The 22017-nt window shown below is 40.1% G+C and overlaps 1 protein-coding gene and 1 long non-coding RNA gene across 8 annotated transcripts in view; one reads left to right on the top strand and one right to left on the bottom strand.

Moving 5' to 3' along the window:
- The window catches only part of ORC3 (origin recognition complex subunit 3), a 52309-nt gene that overhangs the window by 9302 nt on the left and 20990 nt on the right, over nt 1-22017 (bottom strand). For 2 of the 7 annotated variants that reach the window (XM_037391046.1, XM_037391044.1), the window contains exons 12-18: nt 20991-21107; nt 19640-19719; nt 15304-15437; nt 13065-13147; nt 12494-12591; nt 11462-11603; nt 7650-7766 (exon numbers count right to left, since the gene is read on the bottom strand). In XM_037391046.1, the coding sequence (XP_037246943.1) occupies nt 7650-7766; nt 11462-11603; nt 12494-12591; nt 13065-13147; nt 15304-15437; nt 19640-19719; nt 20991-21107 (771 nt within the window). Of the gene's footprint in view, nt 1-557; nt 1277-5057; nt 5625-6443; nt 6524-7507; nt 7767-11461; nt 11604-12493; nt 12592-13064; nt 13148-15303; nt 15438-19639; nt 19720-20990; nt 21108-22017 lie in introns of those variants that run through there. The other 5 variants (XM_037391040.1, XM_037391041.1, XM_037391043.1 and 2 more) reach the window with 5 other exon arrangements.
- LOC119149617 lies at nt 11519-15153 on the top strand. Its single transcript, XR_005104783.1, has 2 exons — nt 11519-11596; nt 14606-15153. It is a non-coding gene; the product is annotated as an uncharacterized LOC119149617 (long non-coding RNA).

Here is a 22017-nt window from a genome sequence, read left to right as displayed (position 1 = left end):
GTGGGTTACGTGGCAAGTCGAGATCTGTGCGCTGTGGGGTAGAAGTGTTGCTGACCAAATGACCTGGGCCGCCTGCTTTGGGGACTTTAAAGCAGTTCCAAAGTAATTCTTTGATTATAAACTGTTGTCTTCTCTAACTTACTGTCAGCTTCTGGTCAAGTGGAAGTCTGTTGTGTATTAGATCTTTGTACCACGTCAGATTAATGGAAGAGTTTCAGTTGAAACGCAACCGAAACTTCAGTTGGTAGATAGATGCATTAACTGGCTCAGGCTGATGCTTACGATACCAGAGAAGCCACGCTGATCAGCTGTAGCTCTGGGTGAATTTTTACTGACTTCGTAGTGAGATTACAGGTTCAGAATTAGGCACATCACCACCAACCATGTAATTCCAGGGGTCCTCAAACTACAGCCTGTGGGCCAGATATGGCCCCCCAGGGTCCTCAATCTGACCCCCCAGGGTCCTCAGTCTGTCCCCCAGCATTTACAGACCCCCCCCTGCCGCCCCCCCCCCCCTCCCCCCGCAGCCGCAGATGACTGCCTGCCACTTCATCCGCACACCACCCCCCTGTTTTAAAAAGTTGGAGGACCCCTGTAATTCTTTCTTCTCCTTCCTGAAACCTGTCTTAGCTAAATATTTGGGTTCTTTTAACTGTATTTTCAGAACCTCCGAAATGGGAAAGCTCTGCTAGACTCCCCTCTTGGGTCTCATGTTACGGAAGATAAAACCAAAGCTACCGGGACTGCGATTTCTGTTGTCTGCCTCAGGGTTCTCAGTCCCTCTCCTTCCTGCTGCTCATTTTTTGATCTCTTTATTGTTAATTTGCCTTGGGTAGGAAAACCACTACTTACAGGTGGACCACTACCCAAATTCCAGCATCCCAAAATACATCATCACTGTTCTTACTATTTCCTTTGGGATGTTAGGAGTTACTATAAATAAGTGACATCATGTTAGCTCCCAGCCACTCCTGTGCTGCTCCAAATTAATGCATAATGCGCAGTCTCCTGGCAGATTAAATGTAATGCCACCGTGGGTGCTATGCATCACAGGTGTGGTATTCTGCACACTTAATTTGTGCCTGTTTTGAAAACAAAGATTCATTCTTTAAAATTTTTAATTTTTTAACCTGCTGCTTGTTCTGTCTTTAGACTTGACTTTAAACTGGCTCCTTTTCCTCATCTCTGTGCCAATACCTTATGTCATGAATTTCACATGAATGGCTTGTTCCAACAGGTGACTTAATCTTCAGTGGGAAAATGGTTGGCTGCTTGGCTGCTGTTGAAAAAAATGGGGTGCTGTGAGGAGCAGGCCAGTACTTAAAAACAAACCTGCTTTGGAGGGCCTTTTCAAAGGCTTTCAGGTAGAAATGGGTAAGAATGAGTAACTGCTCGATTCTTGCTGCTACATTTTGTGGTGGACACATAAGAGAATATTTTTGCCATCTGTATGTAACTGCAGTCTATCCAAAAGCCAAGCAAGCTGAGGGCAGTTAATTGCAAATTCAGAGTGATACCAAAGATCTCGGTTAACCTGTTTCTAAGGCAGTGATGTGTAAATTCTTTTCAAGCAGATCTCAGTTACTGTGTACTTACAAAGCAGCATGTACGTCCCGATTGCGTGTTTGGTTTTTTGTCTAGATGTGAAAGCATATAACCATTAAGATTATTCAGCACTTTTCAAGGGGGAAAAGGAAGGAGGTTGAAGCAATCTTGTGAGCTGATGCTTGAGAACTGCCTGCGTACTCCTGAACAGCAAGACCATTAGCAGATTCTGGTTAGAAACTTGTGAAAGCTCTCTCCGTTCCCGAGTTGGGAATTGGGAAGGAGTTTGCTCTGTGATTCCACAGTGGGGACGAAAAAAACGAGGCTGGTAAAGTATTACAGAGTTTATGCTCTTGTTGTTAACCAGTCTTGTGACCTTTGCCTTGGAAGCCATTCTCTGAGATGAAAAATGTGAGGATGAGCGTTTGGCTTTTAGAGGCACCTGGATTATTCTCGTATTTTACTGCTGTTGTAGTACCAAGATAAATGAAAAGTTGGTGTTTGAAACCAGTAGTGCGGCAGTGTAAAGAGGTGTTGTTGGAGAACATTATCTGCAAAACGGTAAACTATTCAAACAAGTTACCTTACTTCAGGTCTGATTTTGGCAGTAGTTTGTTGAAAGATGGTAGCTGTTGAAGAATACAAACCAGTAACCAGTTCAGAGATGGGAGACTCTGTTCAAGGTTTCAGAGCTAGTACCGTGATGCAAACACGGGCTTTTTTCCCTCCCAGTTGCTTTCAGTGAACACTGCAGACAGAGGTTTCCTGGAGTATCTGCAGAACATGTTATTACTGTGCAGACAGTTCTCGAAACCAACATTGTAAAATTACGTAATATTTGCAGTTGAAATCTCCCGTGCGTATTTCAGCTAAGGTATGTGAGGGTGAGCTTGGAATATTTACAACAAAAAGTATTAAAATAAATTGTATGAGAGGTGCCAAATGTAAAATTCCTACTATATAGCCAGATTATCTGCTAAGAGAAAGCCTGGTGTTACTAGACCCCTAGCAACAGAATTTCATTGGAGGAGGAAAAAGCACAAGGTCCTTTCTGATAGCTGTAGGATCTCTGCTGTTGCCGATGTTGGTTCAGAATTTAGTGATGTTAAGCTCCTTCCAAGCACCTAGGACTCCCAACTGCAAAGTCCAGCCTCTGAAAAAAACTGCAAACTAAATTAAATTTCTGACCAATTCAGTTTGTTTTTAACTGTCCAACCTTCCTGCCCTCCTTGCTGAAGAAAATGAAATTACACAGTACTTTCTATATAATTTCAGTCAAGGATTTTTCCTCCATACATCTTAGTCTGAAGTGCCAAATACTGAATTAAAAATTTGATCCTGAGAAACTGTGTATAGCGTAACAAACATGATTTTAAGCTTCAAAATTTATGTTACTAAGGGAAGAAACAGCCATTATGAATTTTTCTGGTTTTTAATGTCATGTTGCCTGCACTTCAGGGGATTAAAAACCACGCACTGTTGAGGCTTGCTTCTCTTTATTCCCAAGTATTTTTCCCCTCCAAAGATGTGGAAGGTGGATGGTGTGGGCCTGCCGTGCCTTGGGTGAGGGGAGGGGAGGCGAGGTGGGCAGAGGACAGCTGTGCGGAGTGCCTGGCTCTGTGTCCTCTTGCACATCAGCCAGACAGGTGGCTGTGCGGTTGCTCCCTTTCATCAAGGTTTTGTGAGATAAATGGGTGAGTCTCGGGGCAGGACAGAGGAGGCCTGTTCGGCATCCCCCCTCGCCCCCCAGATTCCTCAATTTCCTCTCGCTACTTGAAAGCCTTACTTATAAAGGGCACTGTGATACCGGGCCCCTAGCTTGGTCTCAGGAGTGAAGAACAGTGGATCCCGTTTACCACTGCGTCTTGGTGGAAAAGAGGAACTTGGGCAGTTGCTCTGCTGAGATCCTAAAAATTCTTGCACCGAATTTTCATTTGTTACGTTTCCCAAGTTGCATGTTTGGTATAAAGGCCGATAAACTACTCATTTGCCTGGCAGCATTGGCAGCCGGGCCCACCTTCAGGTGCAGCAGGAAGCGTTCTGTGTCTCTGCAACAGAGCAAGTGGAGAACGCGTGACTCCTGCCCTCTCTGAGGGCATCTAAACCAAGCCTGACCTCCCTGGTGTACATTCCTCAGCAAACAGCCCGGTAACTTGTAGTAGGACTTCCCCACTGCTGGTACAGACCCGGCTTATGCAAGTGATTCAGTCGTCAGCGCTCCCGGCTATTGTTTTCAGTTGGTTTGAGTAGGCTGAAGTGCCAGTGCAGCTGAGTGGGAGCATTTGGATTCCAGTGACAGCTGAACTCATGCACCAAGAGCAGCACTCAACTGCCTCAAAAGCGAAGTGTGTAATCCTCTTGGTCCACCGAGGAAGTCTGGGAGTTTTTTTGGCAGTAAATACAGTCTTTAAGTAATCACCATTCAACTCCTAAGCAGGCTGGGAGGGATGAAGTCTATATCCTTTTCTCTGAACTCCAGCCCTTTCCTAGGTGCTAAGACTGACCTGAAGTCTCCGCTTATACTGCTGAAATGCATGTCATGGTCCTCGGGCCAGGGCAGCCGTGCGTGCTGTTCTGGAGGGAAACGGTTTTTCCCCCATTGATTTCTAAGGCTTTTTCCATGGTTGGAAAACATGGGACGCTGACGTCAGCATAAAGCCTTTTGCTCCCTAAACCAGGTCTGAGGGAAGTTGAAGCTTAGTGCAGCAAGATCTGCAGCGTGGCCTTCTGAGTGCTAAAGACGACAGACCGGGCCGGTTAGGACATGCCGATGTTACTCTGATACCTGGAGTCAGGCGTAGGTTTTTTCTCGCTTCCCTGGGGCCCAGAACCCCAGCAGTGACCATGGTTTTCCAGTGCTTCTGCACAGCTCGTTAGCGTCAGGCACTGATGTACGACTGACTCTAGGTGGGGAACAGCAGCCTTCGGGTCTAGCCTCACCAAATCAGCAGCAGCTGTGAGCTGTTCCAGTCCAGTGCCCACAAAGAGGACAGCACTGGTGACCTGCAGGCAGGTGTCAACACTGCTCTGTGCTGGCAGAAGAGCGAGAGTGCACGCTGGGCTTGCTTACTGCACAGGGCCAAAGGGCTGAGAAGGTTCTTGGACTAAAGATCTGTCAGATGAGCAGTGGTTTAATGCTCGCCAGTAGCTGTTATTTTTCACACAGCTGTTTCCTTTGCTGGTGTACAGTACAAATCCTCAGCAAAAAGAAAAAAGCTACTGTGTGTACTTTAGGTGTGGGTTTTACTACCTTTCTCCAGCATGAGTGAGTGCCATGTTCGCATTTAGTCTGTGCTGACACAAATCTCCCTGACAGCAAGAGTCAGCAAGTACTAATCAACTTCACTAGAAAAATACAAGGATTTAAACAGTTTGCTTTTGCTGTTCTCAAAGAGCAAAGATTCTAACTTGAAAATTATCCCGTTCCTTTCTCCTCCTCAAGGAGTTCTCAGAGTTACAACCAGTTTGGGTTTGAAACATACGCAGCAGAGGCTGAACATGGAAGCTTGTTGTCTTTTTTAGCATACTGGTTTTATTTATTTTTAAATCTGTAGCTCAAGGATGTGGAAGGCATTTTATAATGATGACTCAAACCCTATCAGCTTATAAGCAAGTTAATAATACTGCTTCATCACTCCTGTAGCTTACACAGCCTCTGTTGTCCTTTTGGCTTGCTAGCCTGAATTCTATCAGTACAGTGTTAAATATCACACATAAAAGATGACTAAAACTGGCACAACATTACAGTATTTGGAACATGAGCATTAACAGAGCAGTACATTACACAGGGAGGATGCGTATTAAAAACCAACACTGCTATTCAAGCCTATCCAGGCACTCGGAATGTATTTCACAACATTCAGTCATCGTTGACTTTGACTCGGTGTGCAAAGTTAGCCACAACTAGTTTAGTGGGAACACAGCCACTGCACAATGTTAGAAAGAACAGGTTTATTAAGGCCCAAGTGGCACATTAACAGCCTCCCCATGTCAACCTTGCCACGTGGTCAGTTTTCTGCTTGCTAGGCTTGATGAAACCTAAGAATATCAGTTCAGAAACAGCTTGAATAAAACGAGCACTGAACATTTCAGTAAAGGAAATTGAGTACACTTTTTATTGCGCATACTGATGGAGACACCGATCTCTCCAGGAGGGGAAGACTTCTAAGTTATGATAAGCACAGATTACACAAAATGTCCTATTGCACACTGAAATCGTTGGAAATAAGGGCAGAGCATGATTTGCCTACAGAAGCAGAAACCTTCAGTCAAACCCGTATTTCTTTTGCTACACACAAACAATGTGCCAATGAAGGATGCGCTCCTTTTTCCACTGCCAAGAGAAGCTGAAAACCTACAAAGATGCTTATACTAAAGGAAAGATATTAAAGCATATACTCTTCCTGTAGTTAAAGCCTCCTTTTGTACCACCATTCATCTTTTCTCTATGGCAGCACTGCTGTTTGTAGCCATGAGTTTTGGTTTCAGTGCTCATCCTTTAAATATCTACTGTCCCTACTTCTCCATCTGCTCTCTAGGTCACAGCTATCCTCTCGTCTGTTCCCCAGTAATGCTCTCCCCCAATACAGCAGCTGTACCAACTCTCAAATGATTTAACCAAGCAGAATAATTTCAGCTTGTTATACAGCCTGTTGGTTCCATTTCAGACCCAAACAGCTCCTATGGAGAAAAGCTGCTGTCACCTCACCAGCCCCAGCCCCACTGCTTTAGCTGATCTATTTCTGTGATATTGTCAGTACATTAAAGCTGTCTATAGACTAGTCATCTTGTTTTTCTGGAATTAGGTATCAGCGCATGAAGCTGTACTTTAAAAGTCCTGGTTCATTAATCCTGTAAGCATTTGAATGTCAAACTTTAAGAGGAATGAGAAAGGATACTAGATAATATGGTCCACCTGGTCTGAGGAAGCTGTATCTGCCTTTGGTCCCTCAACTGCCATCACCACAGTTGAGAAAGCCTAGAAAGGGAAAAGCAGCCCAGATTTAACAAATTTCATAGACACCCAGCTGCATATAAAATAATGAGCTGTGAGCTGATGACTATCACTTGGGAGGAATGAGATCTTGTAATGATCTGGACATCCATGAGAATGTCAGTTCATCGGCAATCAAAAGAGCGAGCAAGGTCACATACTACCACGGCAGTAATCCAGGATGAAAGACATCACTATGAACTTGTGGGCCTGCATTTTAAATCCCAATACAGTTCTGATCCCTGACCCATTCTCAGAAAAAACACAGAACTGAAAAACATTCTCAAAGTGAGACTGCTTAAACGTTCCAGAAAAAAAGGAGGAGGTAAGCTGGCTTTCAAGAAATCCATAAAATTGAGGGACAGCAAGAGGCAGGGTAGGAATCTTCTGTCCACGCTCATTTCCAATACAGAAACAAGCCAAGAGCAAACAGAACAAGTCAATGGAGCAGCCTCTGCGCTGCATGTAGTGAAGCTACAGAATTTCTTGCCAGAGGATGCTGTGGTTGCTAGGAGTTATACTGGTAATGTAATCCAGGTAGGTTTACAAAATACAGAGGAGCCATTCCAGTTTAAAAAACTTCAGGACTAGAACGTGATTGTTCGGTAGGGAGTATTTGGAGACTGTATCATTATTAATACAAGTTCTGCTTTTGGTCACAGTATGAAACAGGGTACCAAGCTAAAGGACCTCTGCTCTTCCCTAGCACAAGCATTCTCTCCCGAAGCCCCACACTTGCCAAGCAGCAGCACTTGCTTGTTTCCTTAAAAGTGTCACAGAATACCTAAAGACAAAGCTGGGGGGGGGGGGGGCGGGGGAGTGGAGGTAACTTTGTGAAGCATAGAATCTGATCTGTGCCAAGCATAAAACAAAAGCAGATGCGAAAGATTTTCATCACAGAGGAATAATGCTGGAAAGAAATGATTCACAGTAGTCAGAGGAAGACTCTGGGATGGTAATTGGAGTTACCTTGCGTTCTCACACAGGAAGGACTGAGGTATGCAGCGATTTAAGCTGTCAAAAGGGGCACTAAAGAAAAGCAGACACACAGCAAAAAGATAAAATCAGAATACTGAAAGCAGGTAAAGGCACTGTTTGCATTGTCACATACCTCTAACCAATCAACGAGATTAATCAATCTGCCACACTCCAAATGAAGCTTATATGCTACGCATATGTCAGGGGCTTTATTAGAAATGCTTCCTCCATCACTTTTCAAAGCTTGATTCTGATGAAAAAAAAACCAAACACCAAAGGTTTTTAATCTTCAACAGTTTTAAGGGCTAGATAAAACATTCTCTCAGGAAGTTCACATGGTAGGTATTGTAACCAAATGTTTACTGTTTGTGTGTAATGCAAGTTGACAGTACAAAGAAAAAAAACCCCAGAAAAGTAAGAAAACATACCATTAAAAAACCCCAACAAAAAAACCACCCAGCTACTTCACACCTGATGTTCCTTCTAAAACTTTGTGTACTTACGCAGTCTCTAATGAGTGATTATCTGATTAGGCTTCCCCCCAGTTCTTTTGCTAGTTCTATTTACATATCAGAGAGAAATTATCTGGATTCAAGAAAAGAAACTGGTCCCGATTTGCCTCAGACTGCACTAGGTAGAAAAGTGTCCAGTCCCCTGCCACCTCCATGAAAGGAAAGAGGAAGTCTCAGTATCTATTCAGATGTACTAAGAAGCAAAATTGCTTCTCTCATCTCAGTTTTATCTTTGAAATAATCATTTCTCTCTGGCTTGACACTCAGCACCTATGAAGGCAAAAGTCTGATTTCTCAAACTATTCTGTCAGGAAATTCAGTTCATCAGCACTGAACCATTTACTTGAGAAGTAAAAAAGCCACTTGAGCCAGAAGCAAAAGTCTCTGTAGAGCTGCAGAAATTTACAACATTTTGTATCAGTTCATGATTTTTTTTTCTGTTTTCAGTTTTCTGCACTCCAAGAACCAGGTCTTTTAACATGAAAACAGCCACTGATTGATCATTTCAGGTCACGGGAACTTTTGCTAAAAATGCTTTTATATGCTAGTAAAATACACAAGTTACTTTTGGAAAGCCTATAAAGTCCTAGCAAGGTTACCTTCATAAATAAATGCTTTTAAAGATAGGAAAGAAGGTTGGGCAAATAATTTTGCTCAAGAATCTCCAGCTTACCTTTCATGGACCTCCATCCCTGTAATTTGTGAGACTCAGATTCAGTCTGGACAGCAGCACTTACGAGACATTTCACAATTTCCAGAAAGCCTAACAATTTTCAAGTGTGTTTATTCTGTACATGGAACACACAAGCTGCAGACATTAGGTTCAGTCCAGATGGTGTCCAGAAACGGCTAAATGTTACAATCCAGACGTTAATTTACCAGACTATAACTCAGGAGCATACCACAATGGTTTCAAACACTACAGTGTTACTAACCAGCATAGGTGAAGTTACACCTTCTGGCTGATCGACTGGCTCACCACTGCCCAGAGGGATAACCCTACAGCTTTCTCTTTTCCCTTCTGCTACTTCATCTAACTATGGCTTCCTACCTCTCACCCATGTGCCAACTCTGGCATTGCTGGATACTCTGCATTGATTTCCTAACTGTAAGGCCAGAAGAATAACCACAGCCAAGAGGGGATGCAACTTCTAGAGCAACTGCACTCTCCTGCAACAGGTTCACCTCTAGAAATGAAGAGCTGGACCACACACAAGCGCCGAGAATGGGTCAAGAAAGATATTACTGACTGGCACTGCAGGGTCTCTGCCAGCATCTGAAGGAATTCAGTCTCACTTGTGATAACTAGGCCACCAAGTCTTTACAGCAGAGTGGGAGGGAGCTGCAGCTGCGTGCAGAGAAACCTCAGTTTCCTGAGGCGGCAGCACACGTGCTGTCCGCAAGAGGAAATAACTAGGCTGACTAGCAGGAAGCTGCCCTAGAACGAGCAGCCAGTTGTGAAACCACCTGTACAGCACTGAGGTGCTGTTTCAGAAAGGGAGGAGTATGGGAGCGGGAACCACCCAGAACACTGTGGATGGGGTTTCTCTGGCTTGACCCTGCCCCAGAGGCCAGACTCATACCTTGCTCTAGAATCAATGTTGCTATCTTTCCCAAGGACCAAACGCTACTATCCCCTTTCCCTGATACAGGAGCTCAATTGCAGCTCAAGGGGTTTTGTTTCTGAGCAATCAAAGTATCTTCATGGGTAACAGGGCTCATTCCTTAGGATCTACATGAAAAACCACCCTTCTTACCTAAGGTCAAGAACAAAACTTGCATGACTCTCTAAACCCCAGGAAGATCCATGTTCAGATTTCCTTGTGCTGACACAATAGTAAGCAGTGCCTTGCTGGTATTCAAAGTTACAACTTGTTGAATTTTCAAGGGATCAGTGAAAATAGAACTACACTTTTTTTTTGTGGACTTTTTTCCCCCCAGGACATATAATCCTTGGTTCACATTTTGCTAAATAAATAACAGGACTGGATTCTGTAAGAAATGCATCACGTATCATTTGCTGGAACTCCACAGAAGCAGATCCTGTTCTAGCCTTCTGGAAGGAACAGCTCTAGAGAACTTTGCTCTGGTCATGGCCCAGGAAAGTACAAGCCATGCAGAAGTCATGGACACAATCAAGAAAGAAATATCTCTTAGACTCACACGGATTAGAATGCTAAGCAAGGTACCCAGCCAGCACTGAGTTAAGAAACTACTGTTGTTAGAAACTATGCCAAACCTTCACAATCTACTTAGAAAACATCGGCAATATGTTAAAAGTATCTCAAAGACCAAAGTACAGGATGACAGAGGGCTCTAAATCCTGTCAACTCATCAAAAGAATACTTATTAAACAAATCAGTAGGTAGATTTTGCTAGCTCTGCATTTTTACAGGTTTTCTAAAAACATAAATTACTGACGTTCATATTAGGTCTCTTTAATGGTAACCCACTTGCTAACTACTGTTTTTACAAATAAGCTCTTAAAGTGGTTTTAGAAGTAACTCCTGCACACAGCAAAACTGACAACCCTCATTCAAATACAAGCACAGTGCCAACAAGCCCAATACAACTGCGATGTGGATTTCAAAGACTGATCATTATCAGGCATGATTTCTGATAAGTGCTGGTTTTGACTCAAGTAACATATAATCACTCCGACACAGCTACACCCAATGTTTTCTTAAAAACTGTATTCACATTTTTAAGGGAAATGTTAGTCCATGAGTGTAACTCCAAGTAGCATCTATAATCAAGACAAAATAAAGAAATGTATGTTCACGTGTTCTTTCTTCTGATCATGCTGTCCATTTGATTTATGAAAGAAGTGGAAAAGGGGCTGGGTTAACCAACAGAATCAATGACAATCCTTTTTTTCGACTTGGAAAAGACAGGATGTCAATACACAATACCGATAATAAAATAAATGTAAAAAGAAAAACAAAGGACTTCTTTAAATATGCTGTATTTAAGCTATTGTTAATGTCATCACTCTACCTGAACAGAGCCTTCACTTTATACAGCAAATACAGTGAGGATTAGGCACCAGCCCTGTAAAGAAAGTGTCTGGAAAGAGCCACAGAAACTGTGTTTTTCCCCATGGACAGTCATCCCATTTGTAACGGAGGACACAATGATTTTTCTGCTACATCTACAGGAGAAAGTAAAGATCGTGACTAAAACAGGCTCTCGAAAAGGGATTCCCTATCTAGAATTCTTTCCGTAATTAGCCTCTTCCTTTCAGCCAGACAGCTTCCCTAGCTCTTTGCAAAGTCCCCAGGTTGCTTATCAACACTTAACTTGTTGGTCCTCTGCAAAACAACTGTATGCGTGCCAAGCTTCATGAAACAGCAAAACTAAGCTTTACACATCATCCTTATGTGTAGCCTCCAGAAACTACTCCAGCACCACAAACAACTTGCTTGTTTCTTACCTTCAGGTAGCAGTACGGGTTATTTAAGGCTGTATGAAGTGCAGTCCTTGGGGCAGCATTCAAGTGCCCACGGAGAACACTGGCTGTGTTGAAATACACTACCTCATACAGAGTCTTGTGGTCTGCAGGAACAAGGTAATTTCTGAAAAAAAAACACAACATGAGGTATGGGGGAAGGAGGGGAGATACAAGCTTTATCTTAAGGGAAAAAACAGAAATCTACTGCAGTCAAAGACTACAAGGAGGTATATTTCCCAACCAGTCCTGACAAATCTCTGAAAAAATCAGCAGTGCTGAAACCAACTTTTTAAACAGGGAAGTCAGTTATTATCACCTTGACGCCTAATGGATTTAATGTAGATTTAGCTGGGCCAAGACAACTTCAAAAATAAGGGCAGCAGCTGAAATGCTAACACCAGTCACGTACTCCACAGATCTTGCTTATCCACCTCAAGGTCTCGTGACGGGTCTCTGCTCATATTTGTCTTCATATTTGAAGCTTTTCTCTTGGCACAGTCATATTTTTGTTAACTTCTCTGCCTCCCCCTACCTCCAAGGCTCTATAATTAACAAGTACCTTCATCTCTTCCCCACTTCAAGCCTTTCACGTTTTCTGCTAGAGCTGCCTACAAAATCCTATCTGCTATGCCTTGGCTCACCAAAACAGTTAACAAAATGCACAGGATATCACACTTGACATCTATACAGTTTCATAAGTAGAACAGATCAGCAAAGATTAGGGTAAAAACTCTTTATTTTGCCACATATACCCAGTCTTCCCTCAGCTTTTCCTGTAGCCAAAATAAGTTAGTCAATTCATATGCCAATTACTTCTACTAATCTATGGAAAAGAGATTTTATTTTTTAAATTATTTTTAGAGCCCTCATCAAAGAAGGAATAGGAAGGAAAAAAAAGTGTACTTCATACCACAGGGACCAAGACACAACTTCAACAAGATTAACACGTTAGCAAAATTTCTGTTGCAACTTACGGTGTAAACTAATGCAGGAATATAAAACAGGAAAGCTCACCTTACAAGACTGTCTATATAGTCAACAACTTCAAAACGAAGCATTTCAAACTTTGTCAGTTTCTTAGACCGCCTTGATTCCTTCAACTCCAACAAAGTCTTTAAAAAAAAGTGGTGCATAAAACTACATGGGAGGTAGTTACTCTCTGGAGAACACAATCTATATGTTTAACATGTATAATTAATTTTTGCTGGCATGTATTCACTGATGATGTTTGAAAGTTTGACCGTGCAGTTATTTTTATTTAGGCCAGTGTATTCAGCTCTCAAACTGGTAGGAGTTTGGGAAATTCCCAAGAAATATGTTTTAGGCAGAATGTGTAATTTACAAGTTAAATAAGAAGAAAACCTCTAATTTGCATTTAAAAATTTTAGTTTATGGTAGATATTTTCTATGTGTCAGGTGGGCCTGACATACATAGTTGGTACTTATTTCATTCACATTTAAGAAAAGTTACTTATACACAACCTTTACTCAGAGCTCCAGCAAGCTGGGAAGAACCAACCATGGACAATTACATCTTAAAAGATTCAGTTCAGGAACTAGTCAGTAAAGCCTACACAGGCCTAACCTTCTGAAGATGGTAAAGGTCCGTCTTCTTCTGAAGCTCCTTTTCTGATGATACAGACACATCTTCTTCGAAAGCTTCTGCTACTAGAACAAAACTAGTGTTTGGTATGTGGAGTAAACTCTTCCTGACTACCTATATAAACCCCCTAACCCAAGCAAACTTGTTCAACACAAAGTGTTCAGTTACTTATTCACATACATGCAAACACCGACAGCTTTTGACACGCTTGCACCTTGCAAAAGATTGTTAACAAAGGTGTCTGCAGTGCAGCTTAACCAACGGTAATTAAGTAAACAAAACAATTCAGCCCTGAGCAAAGATTCAGCACAAGCCTTGCAAATCACCTGAATTCTGCTTATGTCATCCTAGGTCATCTTCTCAACATTTGTAAATTGGACAGATCAGTACTAGATAATACTCATGCTACAGGAGTGTTCAGAAAGTTACACGTTGCCTATTTTTTTTTCTCATATAAAAAAAAATACTAAGAAAGAAACGAATACTCCCTACTTAATCCAGAAACTGCAATCACAGCAGCAAACCAAAAGCATGGTAAAGTATTTCGTTATCCAGTTTTATTCTCATCTTAATTTTCCACAATTTTTTTTCATAGCCATTTAGTTTGTTGATCAATTGCACCAGTAATTAGTAATTTTTAAGTTAAAGCAAAGCAGCAAAGCCTCCCAAAGCACTATCAGTGCCAGGATAAGTGATAATCAAAATCAAAACAGAAGGTAACTAGACTTCTTGCCTTACTTATGAAGATGGTAATAAGAGGAGATTCCACCTACAGATCACAGGTAAAGCACCTATCAGCAGTAACAATCATGATACACAAAAGTTTTTTGGTGACCTACATAGAATGAGTTGGTCTTTTCCAGTGCCATGGAGACATCTGTATTTTTGTTGAAAGCTTCAAAACAGAGAGAACTTCCTCTCTCCACTATTAGCTGATGTATTTTGAGCTATTTTTTATTAAACCCTTCAGCTCAAAATAGACAGAACCATAAGGGTATTTTATTCCTCAAGTTTAATGGTTTTATTTTTTCCAGTTCATTAGACATTCGGGAAGATGAACTTTTTTGTTGTTAAGAGGAAAAAAAAAAACCAAACCAGGGTAAAAAATGTGGGGCTATCCTTTCACTCTAAGGGCTCTGTGGGAGATGCAGGTACATAACATTTTTGGCAGACTTCTGAAAACTCCTGCTAAAGATGAACACAATCACAGAAACTTATGGGAAGGAATCACCTAAATTTGCAACCTATTAATGTAAAATTTATCTTAACTTTCCCTTCTCACTTTTTCATTGTAGCTTAAATCCAATTTGAAAACAAACCAAGATCATTCATGGGTTCATTAGACTTTCTCTGCTTTAAAAACATCTTCACATCATAAGTGAAAATAAATAATGCCTTTTTTGTTTTGCAGTTCTGCATGTTCCTGAATGCACAGAGTTGTTGTTTTTTATTTATTTCTTCTCTCTGCGTAAAAATCCAACTGCTTAAAAGCCTTTTGCTTCAGTTTTTTTTTTCCAAACTAGATGAACCTTCAGGTTTTCCATCGTAGTTCAGATTCTTCAGCGCTGCTACCTTCAGTGACATTTACAGCTTTTTCTAAGTGATCACCTACTCCTATTCCAGAATAAGGAATACCAAGAGTTTCTGTTAACCTGAAAGATGGAAGGCTGCTACTCACTTGCCTTACTAAACTTTCAAGTAAGTCTTCTACCATGAACAATCAATATATGGGCCTGAGAAGTTACAGCATGTCAGCAGAGCCCTGACAACTGGTGCCTGGTGTCCTAGCTCTTACACAAATTTAACTGAATGTGCAGGTGAAATAACTTTATATACATTTGGATTAAATACCATGTTATAAGGAAGTCTGCTCCTATTTTTATTTCAATATCTGCTTTTATTTGTTACATGTTTTTAATGATTGCAACATCTGGTAAACTGCTCAAAATATATGTATGACAGATCTAGTAAGCAATGTTTGCTGCTCTGTCCAATTTCTTATCTTACATCACTCTTCCGTACTATAAAAAGCATGAACCACATACCAATAAAGAATATAAACATTTCCTAATTCTGTGCATGTATTTAAAAAAAGAATCCTGAAAAGTCTGATTGTTTGATACAATGACAGGATATCACCGGGGAAAATTATACCCATTGGTCAGATTATAGAACAGCTTTCACATAATCTGCAACGGAATGTATGATGGTACACACCCACCTTCTAGTTCCTGAAACTGGGTCAAGAACTCCTTCAACTTCTCTACTGTCTTATCAAACTCCTTTCCAGAAGATGACACAAAAATTTCCACACATTGTTGAAGCATGGTTACCAAATCAGACTTATTCAACATCCTAAAAGACAATTGTTGGCTGAAGTTGAAATGCAGAATGAAGAAACAGCTTTCAACATTCTTAGTTGAAAAAAGTTGAATACTAATTTTAAAAACTTCTTTTAAAAGAGAAAACCTCCAAGATTTCAAGCATTCAATCCTGCAGTAAAGTCAAATCTTTTCCTTGCTGTCATTTACAGAAAGAAATAAATTAATTTGGATAGATGTCCTTCACATTTACCTGCAGAAGTGATAATGAAAGTTTTTCTGATATTCTACTCAAACACACCTGCTGGATAGAGTTACAATTTTTTAACCTGTGAGTCATTAAAAATAGCAAAAACCCCCTATAGTAGTGTTCATAACTCATTCCCAAGAATGGTAAATGAAATGGTAAAAAAAATATCATATTAGTATGTATTCACACACCCACAAAATCTATTACTCTCTATGATTCAGAATGATTCTCAAAACAAGATCTGAATTGCTGGTTTTTGTATTTAATTGCTATAAACCTAACCACCACTAGAATCCCAGAATAATTTAGGCTGGAAGGGACCTCTTGAGATCATCTAGCCCAACATCCAGTCTAGCATTTACTTACTTTTAATTATATATTAGGGCATTTTATAAATGTCACCAAGCACCGCTCAAAATCTTTATTATAAAGATATCAAAGCAAGTTCTTGCAAATATCCATACATGAAATCCAGAATTACAGTCAATGCATCAAGCCAATATCATTACACATGCATGTAACTTTTTTCATGCAGTGCGAGAGGTTCCCATTGCTAAACACTCTGGTTCTGAACAATCACAGATTTGTAATAACCATGTTACTAGAATCCCCACCCCGCCTATTCTTGGCGTTTTGCTTTGTCTTCTACAAAAAAAAAAAAAAAAAAAAAGAAAAGAAAAAAAAAAGGTGCAAATACAAAAATACAAAGCAAAAGTGCTAATGGTTTAAGGATTTTAGAAGACACAAAAAACACAGCCAAAAAGAAAAGGGAACATGACAAAAGAATCAAATGATAACGATCAGTGTGTCAGGCACAGTGTCTCCATATCAGTACCTAAACACTGATTAATAAGAGATTCAAGGAGGAATTTAAAAGAGGCTGGGAAAGCTTTATGGATGTCTGGAGGGGCAATTGCAATTCGAGCTCTGGTTTCCAACTGGCAGTTGACATTAAATCACAGAATTACAGAATCATTTAGGTTGGAAAAGACCTTTAAGATCATCAAGTCCAATGCTTGTAAAGGCTAGAATTTGAAACTTTGGTTTATCTGACTCAGGGTTATAGATTTTTTCCAAGTCAGGTGTTGCCTCGAGATACACTTATTTTGTACAGAAAAGCATCAGGAGTTAACAGAAATGGTGACCTAGACCACACAGAAGGGTAGAAAACATTTTGAAACTGTCTTACAGAATATAATGCGTAAACAAGATAGCCTTTTTGCAGGCCAGACAAAACACTGCAATAATGAAACACCTAAGATGGAGAGAGGATAACCAGGTCTGGAGATCTGTGAATGTGAAAGAACAGTTTATTTAATAATATTATTCAAAAAGAAACTGCAAGTTCTAGAAAAATTTATTTAGGAAAACAATAAGATTACAGGGTCCAAAGAACAGCCCAGAGGATGGTTATCACATGTCAGGAAACAGTAAAGGATCCTTTTCAACCTTTTGGTCTTGAGATTACTACAAGGTATGCCTGGTATCAAAGAGTGGGGTTAAGATTTTAATTTGGTTAAAAGAAAGGTTTACAGCAGAAAGCAAGCTCTCAGATCATCCAAAAAACAGTAAATAAATCTGTCTGTCTCTGATTATTCAGAGACAAGTTATGAAAGAGAAGGAAGGACGCCAGGATGAAGTCCATAAAAAAACTTCTGAATGCTCTTCAGAATCCTTCTGAAAGTGGGGAACATCTGAAGAAGTGATAACAGTCATTGGTCAACAACAAAATGACAAGTCAGGGAAGAGCCGGACTGACAAGCAGTATGTGACAAATGGCATCAGTGATTAGCAGACAAAACCATAGTACAGTATTTAGACAGAAGACAATAGGCCAGACAGCTCTCAGAGATTTGCCCAGTAAAAGCTTGACCAGATATCCCAGCCAGTTAGCTCCCCATAACCAACCAAGTGATACACTCTCCAACATCTCTTAATCTTATCTGTCTTCTGATTGAATTAGTCCAATATGAACTAAAGCTCACATACTCTCCCTGTCTCCCCAAGATATTTTTTTGGACTTTAGACAACTAGATTAACGTAGAATAACTATTGTCTAGATTACTAAAGTTAAATCATCTGAAACACCACCTTTGGCAAGCGCACTTTTAGCAGAAAGGATAAAAGCCAGTCCAAGCAAAGGCTGAACCAGAGAAACAACCAAGCAACCACAAAAGGAACTTAATGCAACAGCTGACACCCCCCCCCATCCAAACATAATTCATGAAAGGCAAAAGAGAGACTTTGTTAGAAATTGAGAAAAACTGATCAAAAGCTTTTCTACTTTTCACTTTCTAAATACAATGAAAAAAAAGATGGACTCCAGAAAAACACTGAAAAGAAGGATAAGGGATGGGAAAGCATGAACTTAAGGATATACAATGGTGATGTGGCCCCTGGGAAGGCAGAGATATTAAGGAATGGTGAGTAACTTCCACATCTCAGCAAAGGGGGAAAAAAACAGAAGATTGTGAGTAGAAGGGGAAAGATCACATTTTATCATTTTCTTCTAAAAGACAGCAGCAAGATTCTATGCAGAAAAAGCAGAGACAAGAGGAAGTATGTGTAAAATGGAAAAGAGAGTTAAAGCTAAAAACTGAAAAAATAATCATCACAGCTAGAATCCCAAGTATCTGAAGGAATAGTGTTGAAGGACTTTTGTTAGAAAAAAATGACAGAATTCTTGGATGGAAAAAAAAAAATTAGCTATGAAAGTAACGACTATGATCACTGTATTTCTATCAGAAGGTCCTAGAGTGGGAACCAGGACCAGAGGAAAAAGAGGAGGGAGATAAACAGATAAAAATAACAGGGGAGCAAGCAATAATCTGATGGCAGCATCAATTTTGAGATAGAAGAAGAGGCAGATGAATACAGAGTGGAAGAAAGACAATTAAACATTGGAGGAGAAAAAGTAGAGAAAAAAATGGTCAAAGTTATTAGAAATTAAAGAATAGACAGTATAGGAAAGCAAAACGACGCATTTGTGGGCAAGGGTTGGTATGTGATTGAGTGCTGTCAAGATTCAGAAGTCAGAGAAGGATTAAGGAAAGACTAGAAATGACAAATCAAGCATGTAATCCTTTCAAAGGGACGAGGGTAAAGAACATAGCGCAGTGGCGATGCATAAGAGCCACTCAGTGTGGCAAAGATACAGCTTGAAGAGTATGTCTCCTTGTGTATATGAGCCTAGGTTATCCTCCACCTACCACTATCATGTTTTTTCTACACAATTTTACTGTCACACGTATCAAACCTCACAACCTCATAGACTCCTGAAGAGGCGGTTACAGTAACAGGGTTGCATCAGCTCCTTGTGTGGCAGAACCAAGGTATTATCTGAATGAATGCAGCTATCAGGAAACAGCCACCTGCCATGACAAAGTGCGTTTAAAAATCTGTAGCTGCAACACTGCAATTAAAACCGTTGTCTGTTAAGAAAATTGCTTTAGATGACTTTTCCATTTAAAACACTGACAGACAACGCCAAGTGTAGGCTCTCCTAAAGTCCTAAGCTCACAGTAACACAAAAAATAAACTCAGTCCCTGTACAAACTGTTAAGACAAAGGAGACAGGGGGAAAGTGGTAAAATAAAAAAACCAAGAAAGGCCTCAGCTACTCATTTGGAACAGATTCTAATTTCCACAACAGATTAAAATTTAGGCCAACTAAAACTAATAATTTGGTTGATAATATCTAACACAATCATAGTTTAAAAGACAAAATCCAACTGATGTTCTCATTCACACACAGTAATCTCAGTGCTTTCAGCACAATTACTCAGGGCATAAGAGATATTAGAACCTGGTTGAGTTTCATGGAAAACAGAAGAAAGACAAAATGAAAAGAGCAGTCATTTACACTTGCAAATAACCCCACAACTAGCTGTCAACAGGTAATATCCTCAGCTTTAAGTTCCAGAATAACTGATGACTGATATTCTCCATGTATACAGTGGTATTAAAACAAAATGGAAAAAAGTTACCTTGCTAGCTGAAGAGATGACTCATACTCCTCTGTCTCCCACACTTGGTTTTCCAAACATGCACAATGCAGCTCCCTGATCTGTTACACAGAAGGCGAAGAAAGGATAAAGTGTTTTACAAAGTCATGCAGAACTCTTACAACAAGCTTTTCAAAGTTACATGTGAAACAGAACAAGGTCTTAAAAAAAATATAAAAAATTAGTCAGTATGAGTTTGGTACAATGCTCTCGGTGGTGCTCTGTTTGTGAACTCTGAATAATTAGAAAAGATAAGGTGGGCACCTGAAGGAGATAAGGAGACCATCAAGTCAGGAAATCGTTGAACAAAGAAAATTGAAAGGTCTATTCCACCTAGATCCCACCTATTGTGAATGGAATGATTGGGTGTCAAAATCAAATGAATATGTATGTTAAGATGTTGTGTAACCTCTCACAAAAACTGTATAAAATACCCAACTTTTCACTGAAAACTTTGGAGCTAGTTTGCCTAGTGCGAATCAGCTAGCTCCCCAGCGTTGCATGAAATAAATACCTTTGCTGCTTAAAGACAAAATTCGTCTCTGAGCAGTTACTCTGTGCCGTTTTGGCATCACATGTAATTCCTTTGGAGCTTGTTTTCCACAGATGCAGAATGATTGCAAAAGAAACAGCATTAGAACTAAACTAGTGTTGCTGGAGTCTGCATGTTGCTCTGCACCCGCTTTCAAACAACTAACACGCAGATGAAGGTAACTGCAGAGAACAGAGAGTAACTCCAGTCAAATGCCCCAGCTAAAACATCTTTTCATTCTCAAATACTGGGGCAGTTCATGCTGGTTCTGTAGTTGGTGATAAATTATTTAACATTGTGGAATACATTGAGAACTGACAGACAAGAGGACATGCACAGAATAGATTGCTCTTCTAGTGAAAGGAGAAATTGCTTAGCATGAGAAAGTGGATTTAATGACTTTAGAGCAACATGGCTACTACAAACAACTATCACTGTTCCCTTACTATCATTTTATTCTGCACAGACGGCTGTTAAAACTCAGCCTCTTCACCTGAATTTGCCTAGCACGCTAACAGGTGGCAAAAGAGTATACACTGCCTGCAATACATATAGATAATCCCAGACATGGGAAAGTCAACGTGTGGATTCTTTTGCTATTCTGTGCATCTGCCCCTTCCTGGAAACTCCTTCCTGTTGACTGACAAAGTATCATCCACGACACTAAAGAAACCACATACTGTTGCCCTCTGCCCATAGCAAGAAAGCATCTTTTTCCATTTTAAGAAGCAGGGGGCAAAGCAGCAGAATAATAAACAAAACCCCCTCATGTTTCACTGAAATGGAATAACTGTACATCACCTGCTTGCCCAAAGGATACTTTGGAAGTGAAGACGTGAAAACATGAAGACATCTCAGAACTGAAACATAATTTTCATGGTAAAGTTGCAAGTCCTCCAGCAACTTCTGCGTTACTTCCTGCAGTGACAGAATAATTGTTTTGTAAGTTGTTCTGACTTCCATTTATTTAAAGCTCTCATAAAGTACTTACAATTACTCTGAAGTTTTGACATTGTGTTGTGTGCTATGTTAAATCACCAGTATTAAATTAAAATTAAGACCACTGTGCGAAAAACCTTTATTTCAACAGTTCACTGCAATCACATTGCATATCATTAACTTCTGTTTTCTTACTTCATCTCACTGGAGATTTGTTATTAACATTATTATTTTACCATTTTCAACTATACTTTGACATGTCATCTCACAAAACCAAGACTATACACTGTACCTTTAATAGGCAATGAGAAATTATATAGCTACTTTTACTCAAATCCTCATTATTTGCATTTTTGTTTTACAAATGCATTTAAGAATTTATTTCTTATATTGTGGGTGGCTACTGTTTCTATTCTTTAGGTACGCATAAAAAGACTAGTTCACAGAAAAGAAATACGCAGTTACTGCTCCTATGTGCTTTGACTTGTTTATTCATAGATTGAGAGCTGCAGAAAAAAAAAATATTATGTATTAGGAAAAAACTAACTGCTGCTACTGAATTTACTGGATGGCATCTCATTATCACCAGCCTCCCATGGAAGCATATGTAACAATTCTGGAAAATGGCACTCAAAATTTCTGGTAGCTGTATTAAAGCACTTTGGGCTGACTACTTTTAAGTTTGTGAATCACATTTTCACTCAACTGTTTTTAGTCAGACAAAGAGGAAAGAAACCCACAGGATCTTCTATGTATTTTACTGCCACTCTGCTCAACTCTGAGCAAACTATTCCAAATGGAAAGAGAAAAATAAAACAAGCCACTGAAGTTCTCTAAAGTTAAACTGAAACAAAGGACATCAAAGATTTTTTAAAAAGGAAAACCTTAA

This window comes from Falco rusticolus, chromosome 6, assembly GCF_015220075.1.
Source record: "Falco rusticolus isolate bFalRus1 chromosome 6, bFalRus1.pri, whole genome shotgun sequence".
Taxonomy (NCBI): Eukaryota; Metazoa; Chordata; class Aves; order Falconiformes; family Falconidae; genus Falco; species Falco rusticolus.
This window is presented reverse-complemented; position numbering and strand designations above follow the sequence as displayed.